Source organism: Exophiala viscosa (assembly GCF_022695815.1).
Source record: "Exophiala viscosa unplaced genomic scaffold EDD37scaffold_11, whole genome shotgun sequence".
Lineage (NCBI taxonomy): Eukaryota > Fungi > Ascomycota > Eurotiomycetes > Chaetothyriales > Herpotrichiellaceae > Exophiala > Exophiala viscosa.
Window position 1 is genome coordinate 43,814 of NW_026944363.1, and position 12,179 is coordinate 55,992.

The window sequence follows — 12,179 nt, forward strand, 5'->3', positions numbered from 1 at the left end:
TACTGATCTCGGTATACTGTACGAGTAATATGGCATGGCGGGCAACAGCTTGGCCCAGGAGGCGTGGTGGCCATGCGTGTGTTCATGAAGCCCGGCCAGCATTCAACGTGCGGTGCGTTGTGTGAAGTAGAAAATTGCGAGCATGCATTAGGGTCAACATGGCTATAACAGTTGGAAGGCTTAGTTCGCGACAGCCGCATCGTCGTTCAAGCAGTTTTGAGGCTCCTTTCACAAAGAAACGTCATCTCCCCCGAGAGTACCGTCAGAATACTTGAGGCTCTTTCACATTTGCGGGTCGACCTCCCGAATTCCTCGGTCCGATCTGAGTCTCACAATCCTCCGGCCTTGAAGTGTTCCTGGGACGTCGTTGAAATGATACAATAGTGATCGCTGATGCTTGTCTCGCTTGGGTCGGTCAACCGCCGACGTCAAGGTCGAGGTCGAGACTCGGGCTTTGTCAGGATGGTACATTCCACATGTCTATTGTCCCTTCCAATGTGCCTATTAGGAAAAGTCCATGGCCCTTGCTCTGTCCTCCCCGCAGACGTTGCTCAAATGTTGGTACCTAGTAGGTGATGCCGGTGTGACATAGATGCCAGTGCATTTAGCAGCACATCAGCGGTTCATGTCTTCAGTTTCAGTTTCAGCTTCAGCTTTCAGTCTTTGTGACACCTTGTACTTTCCTACAAAGTACCCTGATATAAAAATAATGGGGAAGGCCAATTGCTGAGAACGTGCGCCTGCCATCGTGCTTTGGCGGGAAGTAAACAGCATACGGCGTGTGGACCAGTCATTAGCCTAGACCTGCTGCTTCTCGGTGTGGTGGGTTGTAAGCTTTCTTCGATCCTGCAACACGAAGTTCAACGGTCCTGCACCGCACAGGACAGTGTTGGATCAGGTTTGGGTTGGTGAGGAACCAAGCCACAACCCTTTTGGGAGATTCACATACTCTGTAGTGTCGTTATCTTGATGCCGTGATCAAGATCCCATGGACTAAGTTACTGTAGGTATGCACGGCGACCTACATAGTAATCTGGAGAGTTTCATACCCAGATCCACGGGTCTATTTAAAAGGCCAAGAAGGTCTAGGCTAGAGCTCCCGGCCTGAACTTAGCATTGCTGAGTGTTCCTCGTACTGTGGTAGGTCAAGTGGTCCCTGAAAGGCAGGGCACTTGGTAGGATTGATGACTCAGGAACTTGCAGCTGCATCTACTCGTGCAACAAGTGAAACAAGCTTTCTCGACGCACGGCATGAACACTAGTAGTTGTTATCGAGCGATTGGATCAGCAAGCCCGGCTACCCAGTTACATAAGGTGAACTGTTCCCTAAGCGGGAAAAGCCCGTACTCGGTAAGTCGGTAGAGCTCCATAGACAGGAGGCCTGAATGGTTGGCTTGCATGCTGCACTCGTCAACCAGCATTGGCCTTCTCAGCAGGGCTGCCAAACTCTCGCTACCTTGATCACCGAGGCCATGCCTAGGACACTGCGGCACCTATACTACCATGTCAGGTTTGGCGCCAGGCCAAGGCGATGCGCCGGCGGGGGGCAAAATGTGTACAGGTGTTTGTGTTGACAAAGCAATCAGACGGCAGAATGTGAAACTCTAGAACGAGCGATTGCCCAGCTTTGATTTGGTGAGCAGTTCTTACTCAGCATGTGCGAGACCAATCAGCCACGTTCGCAGATAGGCTCGAAAGGGGAAGAGTATCGAATGTGAGGAGTTGAGGGTTTGTTGGGAGCCAAACACCACGTCTTCGTGGCAGCACTTGATTGTGCATGATATGCGTGCACGTTGCCTATCTCTGCTCGCCTTCTGGTTGGGGGGAACTCGTTGAGAAGTTCTGTGATGCTTGCCATGTTGTTGAAGTCAACAGGATGACGCGATAACATCTCCTGCGACCATCTTTCGACGTCTTGACGATCCAATCCACAGTAGAAAGGTTTGATTACATTGCCGATAAGATAAAGGAAAGCCGAGTAAGACGTGAAGATTCGAGAGTTGCTGCTGGTCATGTGCGCATAAATTGAAATGGCAATACCGGTCGCAAAAGACGGAGTCATTCGAAGCATTCATCTGTACCGGGGAGTATCGTCGTAACACGGCTTACGCCACGCAAGACTTGCCCGAAAAAGAGGGTTATGCAGCGAGCATATGCACTCCAGGACGTGGCACTAATAATAATGACCTGAGGGTCATCCAACAACCGGCACGCCGAGTGCTTGGAGAGGGGGTACGAGGTTAGCACGCCTGAACCTGCCAGGCTCGTACAAAGTGGACACGCCCGGGTCGGGGTTTGACCTTAGCTTCTTCTTGACCGACGGCGACCTGAGAATCGTATGATTTCGTTTCCACTCGGTCTCCACCTCAATTTGGTAACATGGCAAAGGACAAGAGGCCCCAAGACCGAAACAAGAACATCTAAAATTCTTGCAAATATGCGAGCATCGCCCTCCACGTTCGTGGCATTGGCATTGTTCCTTTCGAAAGCGACCAAGCTTACCCATGTTGCATAGCCCTGAGCCAGCCAGCACCACCGTAGGCCCAGGATGTCTTGCGCGTACTCTTGACCCCTCGTTTTCTTAGAGTTCTTGGCTGTAACTTATGCTGCACTGCCGCCGCCTCAAGAACCATTGCGGGAGCGAAGCTGAGCATGAGTACATCGCCTGGATAGCAAATACTTTGACTGGGCTGATACTTGCTGCCGAGTACGTCGTCTAGGTGCCCAGAGTCTGGGCCTGAAAATAGTAAGAGGTTCCTCTTATTCTCATGTTGAGAATGGTGCAGCATAGGCGTGCCTCGTGGCTGTCCAATGGAATCTCACCTGGCAAGTCGTGCACGGCAGGACCTTGATTTGATATATTGCTGATGCCTGATAATGCCCAGCCTGTCCCCTTGATTACGCTCCACGGTTGATTGATGAGCTTCTCGCGTCGAATACGAACAATAGGTTGTTCTAGAAGTCAGCATCAACGAACCGCCTTGTAAGCTAGGCTGCGCCATCGCATCTCGTGCCTCTTCGGGTGTGACTTTTGTCCAACCTTGCCCGGTCTAAACTATGGTCGGCCTGAAATCTGATAACGTACCTGGATTCTTATCGTTTCAGGCGTCTGTAGCAGATTTTCTTTACCGTCCAATGACATTTGTAGTGTTGTTTGGCTGGATAGCTAGCAATAAGTCCTCAGGCCATCCTTACGGGATTGCGAACCAAGAATCTGCCAGCCACACCTTCACAACGAATTGGTGTTCGGCATCGGAGGCATCGATATCCGATCGATCAAGGGGCTTACTTGAAGCCGTTAGTTGCATGCCCATAGCGTCCTGGTGGAGATTTTTTAATGTTGTTTGATCGACCTTAGAGTTAAGGGTCACACAAAAATCTGTCAATCAAAGGTTTCCGGAAACCGAATTTCTTCAGTCTGTGCGGATATTCATCCTGATGTGCCTGTACCGGGCCGGACGGTGATGTTTCAGGACCGAGTCTAATACACATTCCTTGGTGACGTCGATTTCGATCTCTTTCACTTAGTCGTACTCAACACCGTACAAGCGCTGGTTATCGACGGTGAAGATTCCGCTCAAAAATGATCACGAGGCTGACCGGGCTCGACTAGACAAACCCCACGTCGTACACTCGGATGCTGGCAGTCCCTGAAAAAGAGTGATCGACCAGAAAGTGCAAAAGTAAATCCAGTGTTCGGATATTCTTCCGCACTCGGACTTATCATACGGCCGAGATGCCATCTCAAATTCCACACCCATGATAGAAAAAATGGGCTTATGATGAATAATATCAAAGCTTCGCCTTCTCCCCATAAAACGGACATTGTGCGCTTGCACCTGTAGTCCCAATATGAGGCATTTATGTGAACCAGAGAAAAGGAAAAAAGGAGTCATATGAGATGGGAATTCGGCATGCGCGATTTCTCCTCTTTTTGCATGCCTCGTCTCTATCGATAAACCCTGGGACTGCGGATCGGTAAGGCTGATAGCGTTGTGTGTCTGACCATGGACGCCCTGCATGAGGCTTCGCGCAGACGAACCATCCAATTGCTCGCCATGCCAGATTCTAGAAGGACCAGTCCAAGAGGTCGCTAGCCGGAACCTTCCTTGGTCCGACGCGCGACGAAGTGAAGACCAAGAACACTAGGGTGGGCGAAGCACTCATGTACCGAGCCGACATGGTCTCCGTCTATCCAGCTGCGTCGTCTGACTATGCTTTCCAAGCCTTGTGGACGGTTTTGGCGCCCCAAACTTGACCACGTTTCAGTATGACCTGATTCCTCCACTCAGGCACATTCACAGCGCCAATGAATCGCGCGGCTTCACAGCAGAAGCCCGCCCGCGATCCTCGTGCAGGTGTGCCCGCAGTGGCTGTGGTATTGATATGTTTGCCGGTGTAGAACTGAAAGGATGGCTCTGTCGAGAGGATGTCGAGATGTAAGTTGGTGTTGGGGTGCGCAACACTGATCAGAGGTTTCAATGGACGTTCCCGAGTATCCAGGGGAAGATCCTTGGTGTCGGTGTCCACCACGAAGCAGTGGTCGATATCAGGCTCTACAGGACCAAGGACAAACATCTTCCCTGCCTGCACACCCGGAAAATCTTCAATTTTACCAGTGGGGATGTTCTTATCATCCACGACCAAGTACTTCGAAGTGTGTAGCGTCACTTCCGTACCTTCAATGGTAGGGCCATCGCCGATGTTGAAGTACCTGCCCGCAATGTAAACATTTCGCCTCTGGGACTACACAAAACCACACACTTACCCATGGTTGGTGACATTGACGATCGTCTCTTCACATTCCGAACCAACCAGTTCTACTTCATACTCTGTCTGGAGAACAGTTTTCGATACACCATCCTCTGATTCGGTCCCAGCAGTATACCAGACTTTCAGTTCCACGGTACCAGGGTATCCTTCGTCGCCATCGGGTGATGTATAGGTGAAGAGCACACTCTCCTTGCCGTGTCGATTGACGGGTTTCGGGCCGTCGAAATGCTTCTTACCCCAGCCCTGCTTTCCGCCGTGGAGATGAGATGTGCCCTCATTGGCATGCAACTTGTAAGTTTTGCCGTTAAGCTCAAATTCAGAATTGCCAATACGGTTCGCAATCCGACCAATCGTTTCTCCAAAGAATGGCGATGTCGCATACGGTTCTGGGTGGGGATAGCCCAAGACGATGTTATGGCCAGCGACTTTGAATTCTTGGATGATGGCTCCCTGTGGTAGGAAGGAGAAGTTGGATTCTGACGACATGACTCTTTTTGGGGTCGGCAAGTGCAATCCAAGATGTTTGTGGGAAGTCAAGGCAGGCGAGAACAGGGGCAGATCACAACGTCAAGAAGCGGTGACCAACGAGGCAAATGAAATTCAAGGCTGAGAATCATGAAGCAACTCGAGGTTTTGATAATGATGTAGTTGGAGAACGACAGTTTGCCCCCATCATTTTAACCGGCCTACCGTTCTTTGAATTTTGCCGGAGGCTGAATTCAGGGACGTACCAAGAACTAGTCATTGGCACATGCGGAGAGAGTATATCATAGGAAAGCAGATCGATGGACGAAGCTCAACTGACGTTTATTAGAGCATGTGCCATCGTTGGTGATTTGCACAGGATACCTGACCGAAATTCATCAGAAGCCTAAAGGACTTACTCATCTTCTGGGTACGAATATGGGGGAGGGGCAGTCCTGACAAGCGGCGAATTAGCAGTCTTCGTCCCCTCCATAAAGCATAACGCGACAGAGCAGAATGCAATCATGCTAAGGCTCCGAATCGAGTCCTTGGTTCCTGATGGAGAGAATGGCCATTCGTCAAACAGCCCGAGGAGAAGTGCAACGTCAACTTTCATTGTTCCAAAAGTGGTGACGAAACCGGGCCGTGAACTTTATCGATAAACAACTTTTTGGAATATGGGGACGTCCAAAAGGATACAAAGCGTTGTGCGTTGGGATCGACCCGCCCGACGCTTTGATGCCTTCTGCCGAGATCGTGACATCGAACCCAGTAGCCAGTACATGATCGTACATGACAGCGGAAACCAGGAGGGCTCGCTTAGCATGAGTGATGACTCTCTCGCGCAGCACTACTTGTTGGCATGTAGTAGTACACGTGTACTATGTGCCTCTAAGCTGGTAGCGTAAGATAGCTGCTGTGTTATAGGACAAAACAACGCAACGCTCCGGCTATTCATTCTTCAGCGATCACGGATATCGTATCCTTGCTTGAGTAGTGCTGCTTCATCAATAACATGTGGAGAGATAAAAAGCAAGGATAAGCGCAAGTCTCGAATTCGAGCAATATTTGGTTTGTGGGGTCGTTAGATGATGTCAATTCTAACGGCTGTACATCTTCATGAGATGGGCTGTGGTCGTGTGCGGTCTACGGCAACTTGACGAAGAGGCCAACGTCAACAGCCCTAGGGTATTGCGACGATTATGGTAAAGTGATCGTGGCTGATGAGGCCAACAAAAGTCCAAAATTCCAGACTCACACCTTTTCTTGGAGGAGCCTGTGTTCATCGTTTCATTTCCACATGGGAGTGCTTTCCCCCGTATTACATGGCATATGGTATCTGAGGGAGTCATCCGTCAACGTAAACGATTGTCGACGAGTCGTACCATTTCAACCTTCCCGTATTGCCCTTCTCAAGGTAACTGCCGTGGGCGACCAAAGCTCCGCAGCTTGATCGATCCCGTAGACGCCACGAAGACCCAACCGCCCGGCCGGGTTACCAATGTTCATAATGACGCTGAAATAGTCATGGACTTAAACCTCTTATTGGGCTTTCTTTCGTGAAAGTACCTTTCGTACAACCCCAGCCGCCTTGACTCGAGTCGGTTTCGGATATCCGAAAGTGAGTTGTCCTAACGCCGATTCGCCCGCTGTTGAGATGCATTACAAATGAAGGTCAAGAAATCATGTCGAAGCCAGCCAATCAAACCATGGTCGGATTAAAGAACCGCTGCAGATCCTCCTGGTCTGCCCAGTCTTTCATCGTTAGACAGGGATTGATCGCCGCAGAGATCATGGGATCTTGAAACATTGCTGGCGGAAAAGATGTCAAGTCTATTGACGGGTCCATCATGGGCGACTCGAACTGGTTGATGAAGTCCATCGAGTCGTCAAATTCGGAGATTGGGGTATTCCAGCTGAGATTCGAATGAGTGGTGGCGGCGTGGGGGTAGGTATGTGATTTTGTAGGGACGGCTCGAACGTTGTGAGGATAAGGACTTCGGTTCGGAGGCGTGGGAGGTAGTTGATTGAGATTGAAAGGCTTAGAAAAGTTGAGTCTCTGAGCGACAGGCTCGTAGACGGGGGACGGGGCACTGGTGTCCGAATGCGAGTCGTGTGAGTGTTGTCGTTGCATGAAGCCAGCACCATCAGTGATTAGTCTTTGCTGCAGAACATTGAGGTCCTCCTCGAAGCCTTCATGCGTGACATTGCCATCCTGCTTCAAGGCTCCTAATCGTTCGAGAATGTCGTGCGTCAATGGCATGCCATTGCTGGTCTCCTTCAAGGGTGATCCGGTCCAGCCTTGACCGTCTTGAAGTCGCTTGTAGAGTTCTTGTAGACCGGAGACGAGCTGTGCTTGTTGACTCTCGAGCATTTCTACGTAGCTGTACACAAATTGAGTCAGCCACAGAATTCAATTGTAGTTAGGGTATGGCTAGTGACCTACCCTTTGGGATAGATCTTGTCATGGGACTTTTTGCGTTCGCCAAAGACACAGATGGCGTTGTCAGCCTTACATCGACCGCAAGGGCTGGCACCGTCGCACTAGGAGACGGGTTAGACTCAAAACCCAATATTGCAGGGAAGCTGTCGCTTGACGAACCTTTGACTTCTTCAGGCGACATCGATCGCAGGCTTTGCATACTCGTTTTCGAATTCCACCGTCCATAGGTGATGATGGTTCCAGAGGAGGCGTCATGATTGAGGAGCCCATTGCCGGGGTTAATCCAATACCAGGAGGGGGAAGAAGGTAAATATTGACAATATCTATCCAGGTGTCGACGAGGTGACCAAGGTACGTAAGATATGGTGTCGATGTGGTCAGACAGTCATGCGAGGGCAAAAGCACGACACGGGCAGGGCGTCTTATTGGAATGACCACTAGAGTGATATATGAGCCAAGGTGGGTATGTGCACATGGGGAGGCGGAGGGTATCGAGCGCGACAAGGCCCTATATATCGTGAGCAAAGGCTGGGTTACTAAGCGGACGAGTAGTGTAATTCGCATGGAGTAGTAGACATGGTGGATCCGCCCTGTCTGGTTTGGATGAGCGATGAGGCAATCATTGGTAAGGGGACATTGATGAGCACAGAACCGCACAGGGAAATCGGGCAGAAAGGTTTGATGCAGCGCGCACGTACACAAATCTGCTCTCTACAGAACAGATGCATGAACCGGGGGGTGTACTGTGTGGTGAGGTAAGGTGGGTGTGGGTACGGAACTAAAATGTAAACGTTCCTGGACCCCCTGTAGCACTGTAACTTGTGCTGGTATTATCGGGTACGAGGGAGACTTTTCCTTTACCTTTTGATGACATGATGCTGCACGGATTGATGCGATTAGTCTTTGGGCCTAAGATGCTGTGTCAGTCACAGTCATAAAGCCAATCCACGCACTGATCAGGTTTAGTCAAGATGGGGGTGGTGAGCGGTTTTGTGATGAATGTGCCAGTTCGACTCCATCTCGGAGAAAATGTTGTAGCATCCCTTCTTTCGTTGTTCTTTGCAGTTGCTGTCCCCGGGCAAATCGGCAGGGTCATAGTTCGGCCACGGTCAATGCGGTATTGCGAAAGAGCGAGATTCACCGTTTTCGGTGGGTTAGACGGATTCGGCTTCGAGGGTCGATAGTGCATGACGTACTGTGTAGATTGACATGTAACTCGACAAATTGCATGCTGTACTCGTATGCTATACTCGTATGCTATACTCGTAGGCCTCGGAGGAAAGTGCAATACAAGAACCGAAAGACGCTCGGGTTCGAAAAGAAATCACTCAGCTGTATTCCGAGTTCGTTGGCAGCTATTCGTGTAATATTTTGGTGCTATTCGGATTATTGTGTATCATATGAAAATTGTGCATGACAGGGTGAAATTACACCGACCATTTCCTGTTCGGGCTAAGCATCCGGACTAATGTGACATGCCGGCCTTCACAATCCCATATTATGCAGTGGCAGCGTTATGCATAAGCAGACCTCAAGTTGCGTTACAAGTGATTAAGGTCACAGTACAGCAATAATTACATGGAGCGGATAGATTCAGACGAATACTTTGTATACCGGCTGTTCTTTTGCTGAGCGATTCCTTGGTCCCCATATTCCCATCTTCATCATTATTACCCATGACTAACACTGAATCACCCGAAGCACTGTACCTGCATTATACCCCCTTCAGGTCAACATAACTTCGACTTCTGCCCGGGCTAGTATAGTTCCTCTCATGTTGATATTTGCAGAATAGGGTATGAATGCTGAATAATCCTCTTTGGGTTTAGACTATTTCCTGTTGCAGTAGTTGTGCTGGATATCATGATTGGCTTGTCGGCATCTTCCTTTTCGCGTCGCACGGCATCTTGAAGGCACCTTTTGTTATCACTAAACACCGGCCTCGGTATGTACCTGGATATGCTTTATTTCTCAACCTTCGCTTACTGTGGTATTGCTCATGTCTCATCTGACTTTGATCGGACGGTACTCTGAGGTATCTCCATGGACACTCCGAATGCCGAGTGGACACCGCACCATTGGCTTCTAACGCGTCCGGGACGAGTCCCATGATGACATGGTTTATTTGATTTGACCATAGCAACGGTGACAACCTTATCGCTTCCAAGCACATGCGATGTTAATCGCATTTCCTTCTTACGTTGACAACCTGCAGATGACGGGCACATGGAATTTCGCCATCCAGACAGAACCATCACACCACAACCATGATCGCCCGCAGATCACTTCATGCGGATCCATTGAGGGACTAAATCTTCCCTTGTACTTGCTTGATGAGGCGGTAGCTTCCAGGGTGCTTTGGAGCACTCCACAAGCCTCGGTAGTCAAAGGGCCGAAACTCAAAGTGCACCATGTGCATCGCAGAACCTCTCTATATAAGCATCGCATCTCATCGAAACGGGCTTCGGCGCGAGGAGAGCTTCCGGAGCAGTGGACCCGCTTACAGGGCCGACTGACAGCCAGAGGGCGAAACACTTGTGGCAATCAGAAAAGGCGCAGCATGCCATGCCTCAAAAGACCGTCCATCCTGTTCGTCCGTAGCAGGTGGCATGTTGTCTAGGTGGAGGTTGAAGCGCAATCGAGAAGATCTCTGAACCTTGTTGATGCGGCATTATGACACAGCATGCAGAACACTCCACTGCGACGGGTCCTGCGCCGGCACATTATGCTTAGCTTCTGCGTCTATTAGATCTTCCAGCCTCTCTCCATTACAGGTGGTGCTGAAAGATATGCCTCTGGCATCAAACCATGTATTTCGACGACGGTGTAGATGAACCAGGGTCTTTCATTGAGTTTCGGCGGTATACAGCTCTTGTGATGGTAGAATTATGACAGTTGCTGAGGTACAGCGGGACTGGCTCATGGAGCCCGGCTTCCTTCTTGCGGCCCGCTGGACTGTCGAGGGTTGACAAGCATGAGCAATCGTGCCGGTGCGTCAGCTAAGCGTCTCCCTGCGAGGATCTCCCGCTCGTAATGGTACCGAGACCGGGCCGCTAAAGCATAGCGCAGGAATGGTCAGACGTCCCGGAAGCTCAAATGCAGGTTTCTTTGTCAGCGGCGAGGTTGCCGATAGTGTGCGTCCCAGTTCGTCACGCCCCCACGTACCATACTTCCACGCCTATCACCTCGAAGCGTCGTCCTTCGTCACTTAAGGGTTCATTGCCGAACGTCGGACAGGTCTCGCTGACACCGTTGTCAAGGGCATCATCTAGCCACAGTCCGTAATGGCCATCGCCGCCTCCAATGGACAGGTAGCCTGACTCGCAGTAGATCAAAAAGTCGTTGATTCCACTATAAGGAAAGGCTTTGAAACGAATCCGGTCAGGCGTAGACGTTTCAGATCGAGGTGGCGGCATAGGTGCAAGCGCTTGCTTCTCGGCAGGGACTCCCATTGGTGATGTCGGTTTCGAAACCGAAGATGTCTGTCGCTCGCCTCGGATCGTTGTTGCTCGTTGAAGGTTGGTAGTATCTGCGCTCGGAGGAGGAGGCAGTCCGGCCAACTCCAGCAGATCTTGCGAATGCGACGGCGAGTTTGACGTGTTACCAAGGGAGACGGATAGGTTTCTCAGAGTCGGCAAGATGCTGGCTCGCCACAAAAAGCATTCTCCTGTCCCGAAGTAATGCAGCGAAGGTTTCGGAGAGTCGGAGAGGTAGGCACCAAAAACTGATCCTTGTCCAGCCGCCGTAGAGCCATCTCGTACGACAAGGACATAGCCTGATCGTTGAGTATATGTAGAGACATTGGCACAATGTTCGTATAGCGTCGATAATGATGCTCCGTGCGCCTCTAATGAGTACGCCAGCCTCCACTTGTCAATCAGCTGAAGCCTTGGTGGAATCAAGAGACGAATCTCTTCAGCCAGAGAACGCGTCAACAGCAGTGAGTCTGCTGCTCTTGTTGGTAGTGTATGCCTCAATTCCAGGGGAGTGAGTGGCGGAGGTTGAAAGGGAGATTGTGTTCTCTTCGGTGGGGTGTATGCACCTGAGGAGGAGCGTACGTTAGGAGCGTCAAGCAATTTGTTCACAGGATTGTCTGGAGGCTCGGTCATTCGCCGGTACAGGCTTGATACGACATGCTTGACAGGATAGGCCAAGTAGGCGGCTGAGTTGGGGTTGTAGGGGTTATCTGCCAGAGTTGGTGACTGTGTAGTCGGTTGGGGGCTGGAGTTCCGTCGACCAGGCTCGTCTTCGGAAGCCATGAGTGTTTCTCATGAGTCTTTAGCACCACTGTGTCAAGGAGGAGCAATAGACGTCGTAGGATTTTCCATGAGATCTTTCAGGTTGCTGTCACTACGCTGTAAATTGGAGCGCAGGCGCAGGCGGTTGCGATTATGGTCGTGTTTTGGTTTCAGCCTCATTGACACATCTCGGCCCGTCAGGCTACATATTAGGTACTAGTACTTGGTGGTTGATCAGGGCAGGCGACATGATTCGTTCT

The 12,179-nt window shown here is 50.6% G+C and overlaps 5 protein-coding genes across 5 annotated transcripts; all 5 read right to left on the minus strand.

The window, feature by feature from the left end:
* Window positions 1–1,669: 1,669 nt before the first annotated feature.
* Window positions 1,670–2,062, minus strand: EDD37DRAFT_612220 (uncharacterized protein; the record flags this gene model as incomplete). Its single annotated transcript, XM_062815341.1, has 1 exon — window positions 1,670–2,062. The coding sequence occupies one exon, from the start codon at window positions 2,060–2,062 to the stop codon at window positions 1,670–1,672; it is 393 nt and encodes a 130-aa protein (XP_062666641.1).
* A 436-nt stretch (window positions 2,063–2,498) lies between these two features.
* EDD37DRAFT_612221 (uncharacterized protein) lies at window positions 2,499–3,314 on the minus strand (the record flags this gene model as incomplete). The annotated part of the gene is made up of 5 exons (XM_062815342.1): window positions 2,499–2,737; window positions 2,824–2,955; window positions 2,978–3,050; window positions 3,086–3,158; window positions 3,196–3,314. 5 exons carry the CDS (start codon window positions 3,312–3,314, stop codon window positions 2,499–2,501), a joined length of 636 nt encoding a protein of 211 aa, XP_062666642.1.
* An 803-nt stretch (window positions 3,315–4,117) lies between these two features.
* EDD37DRAFT_130154 (aldose 1-epimerase) lies at window positions 4,118–5,587 on the minus strand. Its single transcript, XM_062809425.1, has 2 exons — window positions 4,769–5,587; window positions 4,118–4,714 (listed from the first exon to the last, which is right to left on the minus strand). The coding sequence occupies exons 1-2, from the start codon at window positions 5,257–5,259 to the stop codon at window positions 4,213–4,215; spliced, it is 993 nt and encodes a 330-aa protein (XP_062666643.1). The 5' UTR covers window positions 5,260–5,587; the 3' UTR covers window positions 4,118–4,212.
* A 1,353-nt stretch (window positions 5,588–6,940) lies between these two features.
* EDD37DRAFT_612223 (uncharacterized protein) lies at window positions 6,941–7,936 on the minus strand (the record flags this gene model as incomplete). Its single annotated transcript, XM_062815343.1, has 3 exons — window positions 6,941–7,622; window positions 7,685–7,782; window positions 7,841–7,936. 3 exons carry the CDS (start codon window positions 7,934–7,936, stop codon window positions 6,941–6,943), a joined length of 876 nt encoding a protein of 291 aa, XP_062666644.1.
* A 2,629-nt stretch (window positions 7,937–10,565) lies between these two features.
* Window positions 10,566–12,109, minus strand: EDD37DRAFT_130149 (uncharacterized protein). Its single transcript, XM_062809423.1, has one exon. It carries the CDS (start codon window positions 11,938–11,940, stop codon window positions 10,831–10,833), a length of 1,110 nt encoding a protein of 369 aa, XP_062666645.1. The 5' UTR covers window positions 11,941–12,109; the 3' UTR covers window positions 10,566–10,830.
* Window positions 12,110–12,179: the final 70 nt, after the last annotated feature.